This window comes from Oncorhynchus mykiss, chromosome 13, assembly GCF_057628025.1.
Source record: "Oncorhynchus mykiss isolate SJ-2025 chromosome 13, ASM5762802v1, whole genome shotgun sequence".
Taxonomy (NCBI): Eukaryota; Metazoa; Chordata; class Actinopteri; order Salmoniformes; family Salmonidae; genus Oncorhynchus; species Oncorhynchus mykiss.
This window is the reverse complement of record NC_143034.1, coordinates 16,566,796-16,588,799: the sequence shown is the minus strand read 5'-3', so window position 1 is coordinate 16,588,799 and position 22,004 is coordinate 16,566,796. Positions and strand designations below refer to the sequence as shown.

Here is a 22,004-nt window from a genome sequence, read left to right as displayed (position 1 = left end):
CACACCACCCCTGGTCCAGCTCTCCAGACACACCACCCCTGGTCCAGCTCTCCAGACACACCACCCCTGGTCCAGCTCTAGACATACTACCCCTGGTCTAGCTCTAGACATATCCCTGTATTTCGATGGATGGTTATCCTACGCGGGTGGAGATTCGAGCTAGATTGGCTAATAATACAACCCACAAATAAAGAGTGTGTGTTACCTTGCCATATGTCCAAGCAGCAAGACCTAGCAGCAGAGTTATCTTGCTGTCACCTCCTCATGGTTGGGAACGTACTACGTGGACCCAGGTGTTGCTTTCTCCTGGTGATCTGGAGAGAAGGACATAGAGATAGTATATTTAGTTTATCTTGTGTACTTTAACCATTTGTACATTGTTAAAACACTGTGTGTGTGTGTGTGTGTGTGTGTGTGTGTGTGTGTGTATATAATGTCTTTATTGTTTTGAAACTTCTGTATGTGTAATGTTTACTGTTAATTGTTATTGTTTATTTCACTTTTGAATATTATCTACCTCACTTGCGTTGGCAATGTTAACACATGTTTCCCATGCCAATAAAGCCCCTTGAATTGAATTGATAGTCACGTCGGAAGAAAAGTCTGTCACCACGTATCCCTTCAAGTTAGTTGTGGACATGAAACATAGGTAGCTAGGCCTATCATTCGTAAATCACAGAGGCACCAAGGAACAGCCAAGTAGCTAGATGTGTTGAGTTCAAAGCAGTGTCAACAGGAATAGATACAGCACATGCATGTGCAATAGAAACGCACCCTCATACCTCTGCCCAGACTGGTCTCAGACTAGACGTAACATAGTAAACAAAAATCTGGGCAACTCAAATTAGTATATGTTATATTTGGTATGGTTACATAAGGAAAAAATGAAAAGAGTGTGGTTGGTCAGGGTGGGTGTAGAACGCAAACTTCTAGCAACCCAAAGGTTGCATGTTCGAATCTCATCACGGACAACTTTAGCCTCTATGAATACGAGAAGTAAACTCCTTTCTTGACATTAACATGTAGGCTCACTTTTTATGAACAGTCCCATCAGAAGTCAGAATGTTGAAAAAATTAATTTGAATGTACATTACCTGTTGTCCGCTGATTTATCCTTATGTAGAAGGTACATTCGGCTACTGTTAAATTTTTGTGCATCACATGAAATGCGTCAGGAGATGGAAAATACACATGACAGAACCTACCAGTGCCGCAAAAACAATTGTATTTTATTTATTTAACAAATCTTTACTGTCTACATTTGATCCCCACTACTTTCTGACAAAAGGACAACCTGTAAAGTAACCTCAGATACATGTTTTATCAACATTCTGGCCTGTAGAGACTATGGAGTCTTTTTTACAGCGACTTCTTTCAAACTGAATATCCATGGAGAAACCAGGGCAACAGTTTGATGTTTAGGCAACCTTGCAAGTACTTACTACCATTAGCTACTTTACATGTTAGCTAACCCTTCCACTTACCATTTAACTTTACGCCTAACTAGCTAGCTAACGAATTGCAATTCGTAACATATCATACGAAATGGATGATGGGCATCCACACATTAATACATCCCCCCCCACATGTTACGTCTACCCCTGAGTCCAGGTTGCTCTGCCAACGAGTTAATATATTATTTAAACAGTGTTTTACGTTATGTAAGATGTATTACTTGCCAGTAAATTGTTAGCTCTACAAGCTAAACTAATCTCAATTCACCCACTGACTGCAATTCAACAAATAATGAATATGTGGCCTGTGCAGAGAATTTGTATTAACATAGCGATTTCGATTGACTAAAACTAGAACAACAATACTGATAACTAACCGGCTTCCGGTGAATGTTACAGCTGTAGCCAGGTGGCTAGATATAGTCATACATTGTGACATTGTCACCGTTCCAAACTCACTTTGATACAAATTAACACTGTCCGTCACGTCATACCAGTCGTTTTAATCACGGGTGGATCCTACCCCCGAGTCACAGATTAACGACAAAAATCAATTTTCTTCGAACGAGATTAATCTTTATCCAGCAAAATAAAATAAAAAGCTTTAAATCCATCAGATGACGTACTTTCCGGTAGCCGACGTGGACACGTCACGGAACACGTCGCTGTCCAATGTGCTGAATGATGCCCCCGTGTGGTGCGTGCGATTTGTACATTCATGTTTGACCAATGCATATTGATATTGGTCAGTTTAAAATCTATAGCTGTTGTGTATCTTTTGATGTATATTATTTATCTGCATACATTTACATTCTTGCATTGCTTCCATTGCATGCACAGTGAGCCTGTCATGCATCATTTCACGCAGTAATTTCACAGCAGACAGAACAGTGATGACCTTCGAAGCCAATGCTGGGGACACATTTTAATATAACTAAACCCAATGAGCAGTAAGCGCCGATGCATGTCATTTGAATCAAATGATTGACCTTGGTGGTGATTACACACACCCTGGATTCGGAAACAACTACAGTAAAACATGTGACTGCTGTGGTTACCAAAATGGAGATTATAAAATTGTCACTGCCAGCCTTCCACATCCCTCCCCTTTGGTCTATTCCCGCCTTATTTTATGAATAATTACACTGCAAATCAGCCAATCGCTAGGATTCATTCCATATTTCATAATGTTTGACCGGTGAAATACACAATCATGTAACCGTTTCCGGCGTGACTCACTGACAAGCCCTCTCCAGTCCGCCAAGTGCATTATTCCCCTTGCCGACTTTAGCCTCCCCTTGAGCCAGTGTCGGTCTGGTGGGGCCCGTTATCGGCTGGAGCTATCCTCGACAACCCTCAAGAGATTGGCGGCGAAAGTGTCGAAACCGAGGAATAACCGCGCAGCTTGGACTTTACTATATCGTATCTGCATGGAAGCGAATGGTTTCGTGTCCAGGCGGGTGGACACACCAAGCGTCGATGCCGGGGTTGCTGCTGGAGCTGCAGGGGCAGACATTCGATGGCTCGGCGGGAGGATTTTGGATGCTACGGAGGGGTTTGTTGGTGGTCTGTCACCGCCTCGGATAACAGCGGAACCGGACTTTACTGCGGTGTTGCAACTTCGAGCAGCCCCAGAGCCCACGGTGGCTGCTACGGAGACCGAAATAGACTACGAGGGGCTCCCCCAGGGTGTAGCCACCAGTACACACATGTTAGCCGGCGCCGTGGCTGGCATCATGGAACACTGCCTAATGTATCCCATCGACTGTGTTAAGGTAAAAGAACAAAGGTTAAATAAAAAAAACTATAAAAAACGAACTAGTCAACATGAATAAATTAGTCTTTAGCCAGGCGCTTGATTGCTATTATGTAGCTACGCTTGTAGCGTCAGTTACCGGTGTCCGAGGCTAGTTAGCTGTTCACAATTATTCCAGAATGGAAAGAGGGGAGGAATAGTTAGCTAACTAATTGTGTAGATACAGCACGTCTGCACACAAGTGTTGCTAAAATAACACATATACACATTCCCCGGTGACATGTACGTTGTCAGAGGAGCCACCAGCAGTTGTTTAAATTGCTAACTAAGTTAGTTTGTTAGCTAACGGTGTTATTCAGAATCTCAGCCGTTGTTGACATACATCCTGTGGGTAGGCCCAAGCCTGAGCTCGAGTAGGTTGCTAACTAGCGAAGGTGAAAGTGACATGTCGCCAAATAATGATCTAGGCTGCTCGTTTGTTATTTTTAAAATGTGGTTGTACTTTTAAGCCAAGGTTAATCATTACCCGCGTTAGTTAACTTCCTAATGTTAGCTGACCGACAGGAGAGGAGCCAGCCAGGTTACGTCACATATGTACACTGAGAAGTGTGTAATGAAACGTTAGCTACCTAACCAAGTATCACACAAAGTGCTCTTATGTACCCATGTAGGGCCTAGTTAGTTGTACACACTTGCCTCACACTGTATACATTCCTAGTCTCCAAACTATAATGCATTGAAGCTTGTCAATCGAACTATATGACACAGGTTTGTTTTGTAGCAGTGACACTAGCTAAAAGCTATAAAGGAACATAATTGTTATGGTTGTCATCAAATCCATATTTGTATCGAGCTAGGCTAGATCATTGCATAATCACCACTTTGTTTCATAATCCACAAGGAGAAGGGAAAGTATTTGGTTAGTGTTGGTTAAAGTGTATGTTGGTCACAAGGCCCTGGATTGGAGATACTCAATAGACTCCTCTGTCTACTCACTGATGTCAGCTGGGCTGCTGTTGTTGCACATGATTACAAGCTTTTACTTGAGTTATTACCGCTGGTGGGTTCGCTGAAACAGAACTGCAGATACATGTAGCTATTTTATAGAATGGATGCCATTGATTCTCAACTCAACATGGAGTTTTTGGTTCATCCTATGCCCTATTTGCATAGCTAGGTTGTGTATCTGAACTTTGTCCAGCCACTGACTGATCCAACTAGTTTGAGTTTAAACAGGGTTTGGCACCTGTTGGCTGTCCTCACCCCTGTTCTCTCACCACCTGGACAGATTAATAGGTTGTAAGGTGAGAATGAGAACCTCAACTGAACACCTATAACCTCTGTTACCTTATAATCCTGCCCCATACGATCATGATACACACATACCCGTTGGTCTAGAATACCTAGTGTTTTCAGAAAGAACATGGAGTAGCCAGCCAGATAGAAAAAGTAGCAAGGCAGGCTCCCTCGGGCTCGGGGTGCTAAGCTTTTTATTTCTGCCTACTTTGGTGGCCTCTAGTACTGTACATTCTAATGCTAGAATGTATTTTCAACCAGCAACTATCATGAAATAACTTAACTTTTTTATGGTGTTAGTTTCATCAGTTGCTGTACAATATGATGTAAAACACAGGGAAACAAAATATTTTGACTGCACTGGCCCTTTAATAAAGAATCCTGTAAGAGTCTGACTTCCACGGGCTTCAAGCTTCCACCCCTGTGCTGTACAACCATGGTACACCCATACATACCCTTTGGTCTAGAATACCCCTGTCCTGTGCAACCATGGTACACCCATACATACCCTTTGGTCTAGAATACCCCTGTCCTGTACAACCATGGTACAACCATACATACCCTTTGGTCTAGAATACCACTGTCCCATACTACCACTGTATACCGTGGTCTCTGCTTTTGGCTCTGGGCAGTCTGCCTTAAATTAGTTATTAATGGCTGAAAGCTTTGGAGCCCTGGCCGACCATAAGGCCCGTCATTTACAGTGCCTTCAGGAATAATTCATACCCCTTGGTTCATTCCACATTTTGTTATTAGACTGAATTCAAAATGTATTTAATTATTTTAGTCTCACCCATCTACACACAATACCCCATATTGACAAAGTGAAACATGTTCTTGGAGATGTTTGCAGATTTATTGAAAATGAAATGCATAAATATCTAATTTACATAAGTAGTCACACCACCGAGTCAATAAATGTTAGACTGACATTTGGCTGTAATTACAGCTGTGTGTCTTTCTGGGTAAGTCTCTAAGAGCATGTATTATTAAAAACTTCTCCAGCTCAGTCAAATTGGTTGTTTATCATTGCTAGACAGCCATTTTCAAGACTTGCCATAGATTTTCAAGATGATTTTTAAGTCAAAACTGTAACTAGGTCACTCAGGAACATTCTATATCATCTTGGTTAGCAACTCCAGTGTATATTTGGCCTTGGGTTTTAGGTTATTGTCCTGCTGAAAGGTGAATTGGTCTCTCAGCAGACTGAATCGGGTTTTCCTATAGGTTATTGCTTGTGCTTAGCTCTATTCAGCTTTAGCTTTATCCCACCCAAAACTCCCTGATCCTTGCCGATGACAAGCATACCCATATCATGATGTAGCCACCACCATGCTTGAAAATATTAAGTGGTACTCAGTGAGGGATGTGTTGTGATGGATTTGCCCCAAACTTAACACTTTATATTATGGACATACAGTTAATTTCATTGCCACATTTTTTGAGTTTTACTTTAATGCCGTATTGCAAACAGGATGCATATTTTGGATTATTTTTTAATTCTGTACAGGCATCCTTCTTTTCACTCACACTGTCATTTCTGTTAGTATTGTGGAGTAACAACAAGTTTGTTGATCCATCTTCAGTTTTCTTCTATCGCAGCCGTTAAACTCTGCACCTGTTTTAAAGTCACCGTTGGCCTCGTGGTGAAATCCCTGAGCGGTTTCCTTTGTCTCTGGCAACTGAGAAGGAAGTATCTTTGTAGTGACTGGGTCTACTGATACATCATCCAAAGTGTAATTAATAACTTCACCAGGCTCAAAAGGATATTCAATGTCTGCTTCTTTTTTCTTTTTTGTACCCATCTACCAATAGGTGCCCTTGTTTGCGAGGCATTGGAAAACCTCCCTGGTCTTTGTAGTTGAATCCGTGTTTGAAATTCACTGCTTGACTGAGGGACCTTACTTACACCTACCTGCATGTGTGGGGTACAGAGATGAGGTAGTCTTTCAGAAATCACGTTAAACACTATTATGCACATTGTTTAAGTCCTTGTAACTTTATTATGTGACTGAAGCACATTTGTACTCCTTAATGTATTGTGGCTTGTCATAACAAAGGGTTTGAATACTTATTCACTTGACATTTCAGCATTTTGTTTTTGAGTCATTTGTAAACTTTTCAAAAATATTTCCACTTTTACATTATGGGATATTGTGTGTGTCGGCCAGTGACACAACATCTACATTTGAATCCATTTTAAGTTGAGGATGTAGTACAACAAAATGTGGGAAAGGTCCAGGGGTGTGAATACCGTCTGAAGGCAAGGCACTGTATTTTCACTGTTCTGACCTTTTCAGAATCCATCTTGACTGTTGCACACTTTCCTGTCACTCATTTACTAGGGACATGTCTCAAGTCATTGGGTTGTTGTAAGGCTGATACTGGTGTTCATGAGCTAGTTAGACTACTACTTCCTCATTTGATCTGGTTAATTTCCCTAGCCCGGAGTCCTGCCTTGTTGAAACGGTGCTCTGACAGATAAAGGAACTTGCGTTGGCACTCCTTCCTTCCCATCTCTCGCTGTTTCCTCCATAGATTTTCAAAATACCCATTTCCTCATTGCTGCTGGGACCTTTTTACAAGGTGTGTCACTGTCTCTCTGTGTCTCAAATGGCAGTGTATTCCTTTTGTAGTGCCATAGGACTATGGTCAAAGGTAGTGCACTATTCAGTGTACAGGGTGCTGTAACACTGGCCTGTGGGTGCCATTTAGGACACAGTCACCCTGTTCTGATCTGAGGAGCAGTTTCTCTTCACTGCCCGCCCCTTTGAATACGACCCAGGACTTCTAAAGGGCCTTTAGCTCGACCTGTGGGCGCCGTGACGCCGGCCTGTGGGCGCCGTGACGCCGGCCTGTGGGCGCCGTGACGCCGGCCTGTGGGTGCCTTAACGCCGGTTGACCTGAGCCTGGCATCATCGGTGTAGGTGCATGATTTCCAGTTAGGCCCATTCAGCTACAATACAGAAACTATTTCAGAAAGCTGCCAATAGAGATTTACTGTAATGCACAGCCAGTATGAGGCATGATCACACTAGACCTTTAAGGGATTCACAATAAGAATCATTCTTGGTATGAATTAATGGACGATGCTAGTAGCTTCTAAATGTGGTATTGGATCTGATCAGACCGTTTATATTGAGGTCACTGTGACAGTGAAGAGGAATGGCAGTTGCCAAGCCATGAGGATCAAAGCCCCAAAACACATGATGACGAGTGTTATTACAGCCACGGTGACGAGTGTTATAACAGCCATGATGACGAGTGTTATTACAGCCACGGTGACGAGTGTTATTACAGCCACGAGGACGAGTGTTATAACAGCCATGATGACGAGTGTTATAACAACCATGGTGACGAGTGTTATAACAACCATGATGACGAGTGTTATTACAGCCACGAGCGCTTGAGTTGAGTATAAACCAACATGAAGTGTCAAAGGCAGCCACGACAACCATGACTTTCCTCACAGGACAAGGCCAAACACTGTTTTGGTGCATCCCAAATGACACCATATTCCTTCTATAGTGCTCTACTTGACCAAGGCCCTTACAGTAGGTCTCCAGTCAGAGGCACTGAAATATAGGCTATGCAACAGGGTGACATTTGGGATACAGGAGAGAAGACCAGTAATATGTTGAGCTGGTTTCCCCGTCCTGTGTACTGTACTCTGTTGCTGCAGGGGCCTGTGGCCTGACTGGACTGCACATCTAGGGCTTCTCAATATAGTGGAGAGACGAGGGGGACCAGAGAGACGAGGGGGGGGGGACCGGAGAGACGAGGGGGGGGGGACCGGAGAGACGAGGGGGGGGGGGCCGGAGAGACGAGGGGGGGGGGACCGGAGAGACGAGGGGGGGGGGGGGACCGGAGAGACGAGGGGGGGGGGACCGGAGAGACGAGGGGGGGGGACCGGAGAGACGAGGGGGGGGACCGGAGAGACGAGGGGGGGACCAGAGAGACGAGGGGGGGACCAGAGAGACGAGGGCGGGAAAGAGAGAGGGCAAGAAATCATTCAGAAAGGGGGGGGGGCTTTCCCAGGGGATTCAGCCGTGTTAAGTTAACCCCCTATCCTTTCATTTCCCCCTGAAGCTGGACTCTCAGGTGTCTGTCTATACCCTGGAAGTGCTAAGTCTGGTCACATGAACGTTATGCAACCGGGTGTGTTCTGATGTTTACATTTCCTGAAGAGGAGAGGGGGTTGAAAGTGTACCATTGTTGCTGTAGACACAACGCAAACATAGCACACGTGTGCTATGTTTGCGTTGTGTGTGTGTGCACTGCAACTTCCACAGGGCGTAGATGACGCCGCATGTGAAAACGAACAGGGCAGTAAAATGGAAATAAACATGGTAGTACTTGTGATTTGTGTAGAGATGGTGTTGACTGTTAGCTCAGTGTTTCTAGTAACATGGGTTGGAGTGGGATGCCAAGGACAGACTGGTGTGGAGGTCTATCTAACACTGTTGTATTGGTTCTGAGAATTGGTGAGGTGCAGAAATGGCCTTTAAAATGTAAGGCCTGTGATATCTGTCACTGCAAAATAAAACGCCTACAACCACTTTAGAAACAATGAAAGTTGGGGCAGTCTTTTAGAGCCTTGTGTAAAATATATATATATATATGACAACAAAACACTGTTCCTCCACATTCATTCTGACTTTCCGTTTCCCAGAAGTGTGTGTAGTCATGAGTGGGAATTTCCATCCCTGCCCTCCAGAAGTCATTTCCCCACCCTTCCATCTTGGTGTCCTCTGTGATTGGATAAAGGAGGCTATTCTACTCTTGACACAATCTCAGACGTTTGGTCTTTCCCCACCCTTCCATCTTGGTGTCCTCTGTGATTGGATAAAGGAGGCTATTCTACTCTTGATGCAATCTCAGAAGTTTGGTTATTGCTCCATCCTTCCCATACAGAGCATTATTCTGTTGTGACACAGTGACTGGTGCCCTGTTGACAGAGGAAGGGTGGAACCCAGTAGCCTCAGGCCTAGTTATTATTATGTCTACCTACCTAACTGACTTTGAGCCAGTAAACAGGAACATACTGTTGGGGTATACAGAGAAATGTCTAGTGTATTGGACCTGGTGAACTGGTGAACTGCTCTCTTATCACTTGACCCACTAATTAGCTGAACTATGAAAGAGTGGATTGACCATGCATTGATGCCCTTTCGTCTCGTTTCTCCCGCCCCCTCTTCTACATTCTTTCTGTCCCTTTCCTCCCCCCTTTATCCCTCCTTTCCTCCCCCCTTTATCCCTCCTTTCCTCCCCCCTTTATCCCTCCTTGTCTTCCCTCTCTCTGTCTCTCTCTCTGTCTCTCTCTGTCTCTCTCTTTCTCTCTCTTTCTCTTTCTCTCTTTTTCTCTCTCTCTCTCTCTCTTTCTCTCTTTCTCTCTTTCTCTCTCTCTCTCTCTCTCTCTCTTTTTCTCTCTCTCTCTCTCTCTCTTTATTTTTCTCTCTCTCTTTCTCTCTTTCTCTTTCTCTCTCTCTCTCTCCAGACGCGGATGCAGAGCCTGCAGCCCGAGCCGGGGGCGCGTTACCGTAACGTGATGGACGCCCTACGCCAGATCGTGCGTACCGAGGGGGTGTGGCGACCTGTGAGGGGGCTGAACGTCATGGCGATAGGGGCGGGGCCAGCCCATGCTCTGTACTTTGCCTGTTATGAGAAACTCAAGTTCTCACTCAGCAACGTGGTCCACCCGGGAGCTAACAGCCACTTTGCTAATGGTACGGTGTTACAGCCACACATTCCCTGAGACATTGACATGTGCGTACGTACTGTACCTTAGAGGTATTAGCAATGTTGCTAATTTGACCAACGGTCACTGCGAGACCGACAGATGAAGGAAAGTTGCGGCATCCACTGCTGTGTGTTTGTCTTGTACTGGTAACCAACCATCTCTCTACTGCTGTGTGTTTGTCTTACTGCGCTGATAACCAACCATCTCTCTACTGCTGTGTGTTTGTCTTACTGCACTGGTAACCAACCATCTCTCTACTGCTGTGTGTTTGTCTTGTACTGGTAACCAACCATCTCTCTACTGCTGTGTGTTTGTCTTGTACTGGTAACCGACCATCTCTCTACTGCTGTGTGTTTGTCTTGTACTGGTAACCGACCATCTCTCTACTGCTGTGTGTTTGTCTTGTACTGGTAACCAACCATCTCTCTACTGCTGTGTGTTTGTCTTGTACTGGTAACCAACCATCTCTCTACTGCTGTGTGTTTGTCTTGTACTGGTAACCAACCATCTCTCTACTGCTGTGTGTTTGTCTTACTGCACTGGTAACCAACCATCTCTCTACTGCTGTGTGTTTGTCTTACTGTACTGGTAACCAACCATCTCTCTACTGCTGTGTGTTTGTCTTACTGCACTGGTAACCAACCATCTCTCTACTGCTGTGTGTTTGTCTTACTGCACTGGAAACCAACCATCTCTCTACTGCTGTGTGTTTGTCTTTCTGCACTGGAAACCAACCATCTCTCTACTGCTGTGTGTTTGTCTTGTACTGGTAACCAACCATCTCTCTACTGCTGTGTGTTTGTCTTGTACTGGTAACCAACCATCTCTCTACTGCTGTGTGTTTGTCTTACTGCACTGGTAACCAACCATCTCTCTACTGCTGTGTGTTTGTCTTACTGCACTGGAAACCAACCATCTCTCTACTGCTGTGTGTTTGTCTTGTACTGGTAACCAACCATCTCTCTACTGCTGTGTGTTTGTCTTGTACTGGTAACCAACCATCTCTCTACTGCTGTGTGTTTGTCTTGTACTGGTAACCAACCATCTCTCTACTGCTGTGTGTTTGTCTTGTACTGGTAACCAACCATCTCTCTACTGCTGTGTGTTTGTCTTGTACTGGTAACCAACCATCTCTCTACTGCTGTGTGTTTGTCTTACTGTACTGGTAACCAACCATCTCTCTACTGCTGTGTGTTTGTCTTACTGCACTGGTAACCAACCATCTCTCTACTGCTGTGTGTTTGTCTTGTACTGGTAACCAACCATCTCTCTACTGCTGTGTGTTTGTCTTGTACTGGAAACCAACCATCTCTCTACTGCTGTGTGTTTGTCTTGTACTGGTAACCAACCATCTCTCTACTGCTGTGTGTTTGTCTTGTACTGGAAACCAACCATCTCTCTACTGCTGTGTGTTTGTCTTACTGTACTGGTAACCAACCATCTCTCTACTGCTGTGTGTTTGTCTTGTACTGGTAACCAACCATCTCTCTACTGCTGTGTGTTTGTCTTGTACTGGTAACCAACCATCTCTCTACTGCTGTGTGTTTGTCTTGTACTGGAAACCAACCATCTCTCTACTGCTGTGTGTTTGTCTTACTGTACTGGTAACCAACCATCTCTCTACTGCTGTGTGTTTGTCTTGTACTGGTAACCAACCATCTCTCTACTGCTGTGTGTTTGTCTTGTACTGGAAACCAACCATCTCTCTACTGCTGTGTGTTTGTCTTACTGTACTGGTAACCAACCATCTCTCTACTGCTGTGTGTTTGTCTTGTACTGGTAACCAACCATCTCTCTACTGCTGTGTGTTTGTCTTGTACTGGTAACCAACCATCTCTCTACTGCTGTGTGTTTGTCTTGTACTGGTAACCAACCATCTCTCTACTGCTGTGTGTTTGTCTTGTACTGGTAACCAACCATCTCTCTACCCTCTGCTGTCTCTTTTAACAGGAATGGCAGGCTGCATGGCCACTGTACTCCATGATGCAATCATGAACCCAGCAGAAGGTAAAACTGTGTGTGCATAATGTGTGTGCGCGTACTGTGTGTGTGTGTTTGTGCGCGTACTGTGTGTGTTTGTGCGCGTACTGTGTGTGTGTGTGCGCGTACTGTGTGTGTGTGTGTGCGCGTACTGTGTGTGTGTGCGCGTACTGTGTGTGTGTGCGCGTACTGTGTGTGTGTGTGTGTGCGCGTACTGTGTGCGTGTGTGTGTGGGCATTGTGTGTGTGTACTGTGCGCGCATACTGTGCGTGCATACATTGTGTGTATGTATGTGTGTGCGCGTACTGTGTGCGCGTACTGTGTGCGCGTATTGTGTGTGCGTATTGTGTGTACTTTGTGCGTGTGTGTGTGTGTGTGTACTGTGTGTGCGCATGTCTCTATACTGAGCAGAGCAGCCCAAGCTGAGCCGTTGCTATGGATACTCGGCGTGCAGAGCGAGCTGTGTGCAGGGAGCGAATGACAGACAGAGGAGCAGTTTGTGGATTAACTAACAGTTATTTCTGATTTCAGGCAGGGCCAGGCCGGGCCTTACTTTTGGCAGAAGCCAGCGGGCCTGGGTAGGGTAGGGCTTGTTCTTAAAATTATTCATACCCGTGCAGGGCTCTAGCCTAGATGATGAGATGATTTTGGACAAAAGAGCAAGATTATTTTAAATTGTCACAAACTGCAGCCAAGCATCGATCATCATGTCACCAGAATAATGTCCTTGTGACCTAAATAATGATTGCGCTATTTCTGAAATGTCTTGCTAAACTATTAGAATCCTTGATTCATTTTCAGCTACAGAAATGTATTGTAAATGTCCATCCGTTGGGTTTTAGACCAGGTCGTAGCACTTTCTCTGCTGCATCTCTCCTTGATGTGGTTAACTATGGCTAGAAGGCAACATTGTGTTGCCCTCTTCATTGACCTTTTCAAAGGCTTCCTGTTGATCACTCACTGCCAATTCTGTGTCTTTCCTCAATTGGTCTGGACCAGCCTGCATGTAACTGGTTTAAAAATGACTTAACAGATAGAACTCAACGTGTATCAGGTTTCCTGGATACTACAAAATGTGTCCCGCAGGGGTGGATTCTGGGTGCTGTACTTTGTACTGTTTACATTAACAGTATCGAGGTGTCTGTAAAAAAAACTGTAACCTGCACTTGTATGCCGGTAATACAGTTGTTTATGTGATTATTCCCTACGGTTGAATAGGCATCTGAACTACAGTCTGCCTTCATTGTATAACAGAAACTTTACTGACCTGAAATTAGTATTGAATGCAGGTCAAACTAAGCACATGTTGTTCTCTGGAGCACATGTAAAAATAGCTCTGACTTAAGCATGTATTTTGGGTGGCGTCCATATTGATTGTGTCCCTGCTTACAAATATCTGGGCGTCTGGATAGATGAAAAGCTGTCTTTTTCAAAAGCGTATTGATAAGTTGGTAAAAAGCTGAGAATTAAAAATGGTCTTCTGTAGAAATAGGTCCTGCCTCTCGCTAAATAGCAGAACGCAGGTCATTCAGTTGACGTTCCTATTGGCCGTAGAATACGGCGACATCATCTGTATGAACGCAGCTGCCACTTCATTAAAGCCGTTAGGTGCCGCGGGTCATAGTGCACTGTGTTTTATTATGGGGGACCATTTCAGTGCTCATCACTGTGTTTTATTATGGGGGACCATTTCAGTGCTCAACACTGTGTTTTATTATGGGGGACCATTTCAGTGCTCATCACTGTGTTTTATTACGGGGGACCATTTCAGTGCTCATCACTGTGTTTTATTATGGGGGACCATTTCAGTGCTCAACACTGTGTTTTATTATGGGGGACCATTTCAGTGCTCATCACTGTGTTTTATTATGGGGGACCATTTCAGTGCTCATCACTGTGTTTTATTATGGGGGACCATTTCAGTGCTCATCACTGTGTTTTATTATGGGGGACCATTTCAGTGCTCATCACTGTGTTTTATTATGGGGGACCATTTCAGTACTCATCACTGTGTTTTATTATGGGGGACCATTTCAGTGCTCATCACTGTGTTTTATTATGGGGGACCATTTCAGTACTCATCACTGTGTTTTATTATGGGGGACCATTTCTGTGCTCATCACTGTGTTTTATTATGGGGGACCATTTCAGTGCTCATCACTGCAGTCTGCTGATGTCACGTAGGTTGATACATTGCTGTGTTTATTCATTTCTAAAGCCCCGTTACAAAACGTCCCCGCTGTACCGAACATCTTCACTAAACGTGAGACGTGTGTTACCTCACCGTCTCAGGGATGGTTCACTCTGGGAACTACTGTGGTCTCTACAGAGTTAGGTAGATCAGCTTTTACTTATTTTGCACCTCATTTTGTGGAGCAATCTTCAAAATGTTGATGAATGTGATGTTCTGGTGCTTCTATGGTAATTCAGAAAGCTGATTTGAGGACCTAATAAATGATGGATGTGATGTTCTGGTGCCTCCCTGATACACACTGTAGATCTCTGCAGCGTCAGACTCCCTGATACACACTAGATATCTGCAGCCTCAGACTCCCTGATACACACTGTAGATCTCTGCAGCGTCAGACTCCCTGATACACACTGTAGATATCTGCAGCCTCAGACTCCCTGATACACACTGTAGATATCTGCAGCCTCAAGACTCCCTGATACACACTGTAGATATCTGCAGCGTCAGACTCCCTGATACATTAATAGAACAGTAATCCCTTCTCTGTATGAATATTTATAGCACAACTCTTTATATACTGCTACAGGACACTAGGGGGAGCTCTGAGACTGGACTGCGGGTGCCCATTAGGAGCAGCACCTGGGTAGAAGTTGCTAGTAGGCACAGATATAGGATCAGCTTACATGAGTCATATCCTATCCTTGACCTTGAGGGCAGGAAAAGTAAAACTGGCCTTAGATCAGTGTTGAGGGTTAGCATCATCTAACTAAAGGGGCATCGGAACACACATCTGTGAGTGTCATTAGTCGACCGGTTTGCAGGTGTGTGTTTACATCCTGCTCCCTCAAGTGTATAGCTCTATAGCATTAACATCCGCTGGCTCACACACATTTGGCCATGGTGATTGGTGTTTCCATAGCAACCTGACCGGGCCCAGGTGTACCAGCCAGCTGTGCCATTGGTCCACCGGCTGGGTCACTAGGGACGGGATTGGACGCTTTGAACTTTCTGGTGTTCTGAATTCCATAAGCCCCATTTCCTTTTACTTTCCTAAGTAGCGTTTCCTTTAGAGACTGGTTTCATCTCATTCTGATTGGCTGCAATGGGGAATCCCTTGATGGTGTGTCCCAACTGTGTCCCTCATTAAAAGCCTAATATCTCTGTTTTGACTAGATGTGCTACTCTTCTCCTTTCAACTATTATTTTATTCTCGGTCCTGCCATCACCTTTTCTTTCTTCCTCTCCCTTTTCCTCTAGGCTGACCTTCCTCTAGGCTGACCTTCCTCTAGGCTGACCTTCCTCTCCTCTCCCTTTTCCTCTAGGCTGACCTTCCTCTAGGCTGACCTTCCTCTCCTCTCCCTTTTCCTCTAGGCTGACCTTCCTCTAGGCTGACCTTCCTCTAGGCTGACCTTCCTCTCCTCTCCCTTTTCCTCTAGGCTGACCTTCCTCTCCTCTCCCTTTTCCTCTAGGCTGACCTTCCTCTAGGCTGACCTTCCTCTAGGCTGACCTTCCTCTCCTCTCCCTTTTCCTCTAGGCTGACCTTCCTCTAGGCTGACCTTCCTCTAGGCTGACCTTCCTCTCCTCTCCCTTTTCCTCTAGGCTGACCTTCCTCTCCTCTCCCTTTTCCTCTAGGCTGACCTTCCTCTAGGCTGACCTTCCTCTAGGCTGACCTTCCTCTCCTCTCCCTTTTCCTCTAGGCTGACCTTCCTCTCCTCTCCCTTTTCCTCTAGGCTGACCTTCCTCTAGGCTGACCTTCCTCTAGGCTGACCTTCCTCTCCTCTCCCTTTTCCTCTAGGCTGACCTTCCTCTCCTCTCCCTTTTCCTCTAGGCTGACCTTCCTCTAGGCTGACCTTCCTCTCCTCTCCCTTTTCCTCTAGGCTGACCTTCCTCTAGGCTGACCTTCCTCTAGGCTGACCTTCCTCTCCTCTCCCTTTTCCTCTAGGCTGACTCTCCTCTCCCTTTTCCTCTAGGCTGACCTTCCTCTAGGCTGACTTTCCTCTAGGCTGACCTTCCTCTCCTCTCCCTTTTCCTCCAGGTTGACCTTCCTCTAGGCTGACCTTCCTCTAGGCTGACTCTCCTCTCCCTTTTCCTCTAGGCTGACCTTCCTCTCCTCTCCCTTTTTCTCTAGGCTGACCTTCCTCTAGGCTGACCTTCCTCTAGGCTGACCTTCCTCTCCTCTCCCTTTTCCCCTAGGCTGACCTTCCTCTAGGCTGACCTTCCTCTCCTCTCCCTTTTCCTCTAGGCTGACCTTCCTCTAGGCTGACCTTCCTCTCCTCTCCCTTTTCCTCTAGGCTGATCTTCCTTTTCCTCTAGGCTGATCTTCCTTTTCTTCTAGGCTGACCTTCCTTTTCTTCTAGGCTGACCTTCCTTTTCTTCTAGGCTGACCTTCCTTTTCTTCTAGGCTGATCTTCCTTTTCCTCTAGGCTGATCTTCCTTTTCCTCTAGGCTGATCTTCCTTTTCCTCTAGGCTGATCTCCCTTTTCCTCTAGGCTGACCTTCCTCTAGGCTGACCTTCCTCTAGGCTGACCTTCCTCTCCTCTCTCTTTTCCCCTAGGCTGACCTTCCTCTAGGCTGACCTTCCTCTAGGCTGACCTTCCTCTAGGCTGACCTCCCTCTCCTCTCCCTTTTCCTCTAGGCTGACCTTCCTCTAGGCTGACCTTCCTCTCCTCTCCCTTTTCCTCTAGGCTGACCTTCCTCTAGGCTGACCTTCCTCTCCTCTCCCTTTTCCTCTAGGCTGATCTTCCTTTTCCTCTAGGCTGATCTTCCTTTTCTTCTAGGCTGACCTTCCTTTTCTTCTAGGCTGACCTTCCTTTTCCTCTAGGCTGATCTTCCTTTTCCTCTAGGCTGATCTTCCTTTTCCTCTAGGCTGATCTTCCTTTTCCTCTAGGCTGATCTTCCTTTTCCTCTAGGCTGATCTTCCTTTTCCTCTAGGCTGATCTTCCTTTTCCTCTAGGCTGACCTTCCTTTTCCTCTAGGCTGACCTTCCTCTCCTCTCCCTTTTCCTCCTCTAGGCTGATCTTCCTCTCCTCTCCCTTTTCCTCCTCTAGGCTGACCTTCCTCTCCTCTCCCTTTTCCTCCTCTAGGCTGACCTTCCTCTCCTCTCCCTTTTCCTCCTCTAGGCTGACCTTCCTCTCCTCTCCCTTTTCCTCCTCTAGGCTGACCTTCCTCTCCTCTCCCTTTTCCTCCTCTAGGCTGACCTTCCTCTCTGTATGGTTGTGTACTTGAAAAGCTCCAGTGTGTTTTCAACATCTGTTTTTTTTTTTCTTCTAAACCGTCTCTCTCTCTCCCCTCTAGTGGTGAAGCAGCGTATGCAGATGTACAACTCCCCGTACCGAGGCGTGTCTGACTGCGTGGGCTCCATCTGGAGGCGTGAGGGCCCCGGGGCCTTCTACCGCTCCTACACCACCCAGCTGACCATGAACGTCCCCTTCCAGGCTCTCCACTTCATGACCTACGAGTACCTCCAGGAGCTGCTCAACCCCCACAGACAGTACAACCCCTCCTCTCACGTCATCTCCGGGGCGCTTGCCGGGGCCATTGCTGCCGCCGCCACCACCCCGCTTGATGTCTGTAAGACCCTCCTCAACACCCAGGAGGCCCTAGCGGTCCATGCTGAGGTCCCTGGAGCGCTGGGGGTTGGAGCAAGTGTAGGGACGGCGTCTGCCACTGGGGGGCGCCACATCTCGGGGTTAGGGGAGGCGTTCCGGACTGTGTACAGGATGGGGGGTGGGTCGGCGTTCTTTAAGGGCGTCCAGGCCAGGATCATCTATCAGATGCCCTCCACCGCCATCAGCTGGTCCGTCTACGAGTTCTTCAAATACGTCATCACCAAGCGCCAGTACGAGAGAAGGCTGCACCACCGAGACGGAGAGAAGTAGAGAGGGAGGGAAGACCTTCATTCAAAATGTCCCCAAGGAACCCACCCCATAGATATGTACTAGAGGGCTCAGCTCCTATCTTTGGGCCAAGTTCCCCCTCTATCTAACTCTATAACCACCCCACAGTAACCCCACCTCTAACCATTTGACCTCTGACCTTCTAAACTAACCAGGAAATAAAAGCCCCCCCCCTAGTATTTTTGACTAGAAGAGATACAGCTTTTGTCCACATTCACCTTACACAGCAGGTTTAGAACTTACTCAGCAGGTTAGGAGAATTAGGTTAAGGTTAGCAAAAGTGAAGTTTTTGTTTTTTGTTGCCAAAAGCTGTGTCCCATCTACACCTGACCTCCTCTTATCCTCTCACATAAGAGAACAAGTCCCCATCTTTCACATAGTTTATTATAGACATACTGTACATGGCACTTTAATTCAAATATACACTCACTGGCCAGTTTATTTGGTACACCCATCTAGTACCGGGTCGGACTCCCTTTGCCTCCAGAACAGACTGAATTCTTTGGGGCATGGATTCTACAAGGTGTCGGAAAAGTTATTTTCTCAATTGGTATCTAGGGACCTAAGGTGTGCCAGGAAACATTCCCCACACCAGTACACCACCGCCACCAGCCTGTACCGGTGACACCAGGCAGGATGAGTCCATGGACTCATGCTGCATACGCCAAATTCTGACTCTGCCATCAGCTTGACGCAACAGGAACCGGGATTTGTCAGACCAGGCGATGTTGTTCCATTCCTAAATTGTCCAGTGTTGGTGATCTTGTGCCCGCTGGAGCTGCTTCCTGTTGTTTTTAGCTAGGAGTGGAACCCGGTGTGGTCGTCTGCTGCAATAGCCCATCAGTGACAAGGACCGACAAGTTGTGTGTTCTGAGATGATGTTCTGCACACCACTGTTGTACTGCTCCGTTATGTGTCTGTTTGAGGCTTGCCTGTTATCTTGCACCATTCTTGCCCCTCTCCTTTGACCTCTCTCATCAACAAGCTGTTTTCGCCCACGGGACTGCCACTGACTGGACGTGTTTTGTTTGTCGCGCCATTCTCAGTAAACCCTAGACTGTCTTGTGTGAAAAGCCAGACGTTTCTGAGATACTGGATCTGGCCTACCTGGCACCAACAATCATACCACGCTCAACGTCGCTTAGGTCACTCGTTTTGCCCATTCTAGCTTTCAATGGAACAGTAACTGAATGCCTGTCTGCCTGCTTTAAATAGCAAGCCACAGCCACGCTACTCACTGTCTGTAGGAGCGATCCATTTTGGTGAATGAGGTGATGTACCTAATAAACTGTCCAGTTACTGTATATATTAGAATTATATTTCTGCATTTCCCTACTATAACCACTAGGGGGCTTTGAGTCTCGACCTCCCTCCTCCATTGACTTTATGGACAGATCTAAAAGAGTCCCAATAATATCTACTTTCTCCTGCAAATGTGCACTCGTTCACTACTTCCCACTAATCTAATAGTATTAGGTTGGTGGAGGAATGGGCTAGTTTCCACCATATTTATTATACCAGTCATTACCTTTCAAACCAGTGAAGGGAAGTGAACAAGGGCACACTTTGGGAGGAAGGTGAGGTCATGGGGACTTGGACCAAGTGAAGACCTCTGTATTGGATGATGACTGCAGTCAGTGGATTTAGCATTAAGGATATATCTATAGTCACGACTACCACTGGACTACCACTCGTCTAGCATTCTGAAATGGGAATTAAATTCACCAGAAATTGTTTCATGCAACGCTATTTAAAACAATAACTGCCTTTTCCATCTTTGAGATAGTGACTGGGCTTGTGTTAATGTATTTCTCCGCCTGTATGTAGACATTGAGGAATATGAGTATTTTGACTTGAAATGTTCAACTTAGCCCATTGGAGTTGATCAAGACAGTGGTGTTGACTGTGTGTGGATGTGACTGACTGAATGAGGAAGAGAGAAATAAATCAAATAGGAGTGCAAAGCGCTAGATCACTGAGTGCAAAGCGCTAGATCACTGAGTGCAAAGCGCTAGATCACTGAGTGCAAAGCGCTAGATCACTGAGTGCAAAGCGCTAGATCACTGAGTGCAAAGCGCTAGATCACTGAGTGCAAAGCGCTAGATCACTGAGTGCAAAGCGCTAGATCACTGAGTGCAAAGCGCTAGATCACTGAGTGCAAAGCGCTAGATCACTGAGTGCAAAGCGCTAGATCACTGAGTGCAAAGCGCTAGGACACCATATAGAGAATAATGTGCCATTTGGGACAGCACCTCTGAGGATGGTGGGAGGGTGTGCTACACCTCTAGTCTACCAGACTGTTGAGATGTATGGGCTTTGTTTCAGATGGCACCCTATTCCCCTTTATAGTGCACTACTTTTGGCCAGGACCCACAGGGAGCAGAAGACGTTTCCCTTGAGAGTGCGTGTAGTGTCCAAAATGGCATCTTGGCCCCTATATAGTGTACTACTTTTGATCACGGCTCATATGGATCTGGTCAAAAGTAGCGCACTATATAGGGAATACGGTGCCATTTGGGACGGAACCTTCTGACCACGCACCACTTTCTAGCACTTATAGTCATTTACAGTTATGTGTGGTGACTAATCCTTTAAATAGTAACTTACATACATGTAGTTACTTATCCTATGGTAACTAATCATTTAAATAGTAACTTATACACATGTGGTTACTTATCCTATGGTAACTTTTAGAAACATTTACTACGTACACACGGCCTTCGAATCAGCCGCCATGAGTCAAACGCACAAATACAAAGTCCTGCTGGACCCGAACCTTCATTTCTGAAGCCATGTTATCACAGAGAAGAACACGTGTGAGTAGGACTACTCTTATCCTAGATCAACTCATTCTATCTGTAAAGGAGTAGAGTTTCAGCCAAGTGTTCTGGAACCGACCAGATAAATGAAGATTTAATATATAGGTTCCTTCATTAATATGGTTGAAAAATTCTGGGAACTTTTCAAAATTCTCAGTTTATCCAGGAATGTTCCTGTAATCATTAGGGGGAAAAGCAGGGCATCCTGAATCCCCAACAATGACCTGTTGGAAAACCTGGCATTTTGGGGAAGTTAGGGCAATTTTGGATCCTTGTAATAGATTACTTGGCAGGATATCCCCCTCATATAGACTAACCAACTGCCACCCAGAACGGCACCCTATAGAACCTATAGGTAGAAACAACATACTGAATACACAAGTAGCGAACAACGTTTTGAATATGTTAACAGTTAACTTAAAGGGGAAGTTCACTATTTTACAACTTTGTCAGATGGTTTCTCATCCTGAAAGTAGTCTATGGGCCAGAAGAAACGTGTCAATGCTTCAGGGCTTTTTAAACAACCGCTACAAACGTCAGCCAACTTTAGCCACCGCTAGCTCCTAAAATACTGAACTTCCCCTTTAAAGGAGTTGCTGAGAGAAAAGAGAACTGAATGTAGGAGTGTTTCCTGCCGTATGCCATGTTTGGGAGTGGAAACCAAAGACTGAAAGAACGGGGGATGGGTGAATTTGATGTGATGAAAATGAGGAAAAGCTAGAGAAGAGGATTGATCTGTATTGAAAGAGAAACTTCTTCCTGTATTACTTTGTGAATTGTAAATAAATAGTGGCTAATGGGCAGCGCCTCGCAGAAGCAGGGTCTTCTCTTGGGACTGCTGCCCCCACGTGCTGGAGAGAAATGATCCATTA

General features: G+C 45.7%; 2 protein-coding genes across 12 annotated transcripts in view; one reads left to right on the top strand and one right to left on the bottom strand.

The window, feature by feature from the left end:
- The window catches only part of LOC118940329 (ectonucleoside triphosphate diphosphohydrolase 7), a 17,044-nt gene extending 13,929 nt beyond the window's left edge, over window positions 1–3,115 (bottom strand). For 2 of the 10 annotated variants that reach the window (XM_090195456.1, XM_090195461.1), the window contains exons 1-2: window positions 1,914–2,496; window positions 206–306 (exon numbers count right to left, since the gene is read on the bottom strand). In XM_090195456.1, coding sequence (XP_090051582.1) covers window positions 206–213 — 8 coding nt within the window. In that variant the 5' untranslated portion in view covers window positions 214–306; window positions 1,914–2,496. Of the gene's footprint in view, window positions 1–205; window positions 315–1,831 lie in introns of all 10 variants that reach the window. The other 8 variants (XM_090195455.1, XM_090195460.1, XM_090195458.1 and 5 more) reach the window with 7 other exon arrangements.
- Window positions 2,700–22,004, top strand: LOC110485578 (mitoferrin-2). 2 transcript variants are annotated; one of them, XM_036940115.2, is made up of 4 exons: window positions 2,700–3,229; window positions 10,004–10,232; window positions 12,197–12,253; window positions 17,712–22,004. In XM_036940115.2, the coding sequence occupies exons 1-4, from the start codon at window positions 2,885–2,887 to the stop codon at window positions 18,293–18,295; spliced, it is 1,215 nt and encodes a 404-aa protein (XP_036796010.2). In that variant the 5' UTR covers window positions 2,700–2,884; the 3' UTR covers window positions 18,296–22,004. The 2 variants fall into 2 exon arrangements, with proteins under 2 accessions (XP_036796010.2, XP_090051614.1); XM_090195488.1 differs by lacking the exon at window positions 2,700–3,229 and adding an exon at window positions 9,419–9,599.

Bases quoted from the DNA above. Each gene is read 5' to 3' on its own strand.
- LOC110485578 (XM_036940115.2), top strand. From the start codon at position 2,885: ATGGAAGCGAATGGTTTCGTGTCCAGGCGGGTGGACACACCAAGCGTC. The intron at 10,233-12,196 runs GTACGGTGTTAC...CTCTTTTAACAG, and splicing joins TAACAGCCACTTTGCTAATG to GAATGGCAGGCTGCATGGCC. The intron at 12,254-17,711 runs GTAAAACTGTGT...TCTCCCCTCTAG, and splicing joins AATCATGAACCCAGCAGAAG to TGGTGAAGCAGCGTATGCAG.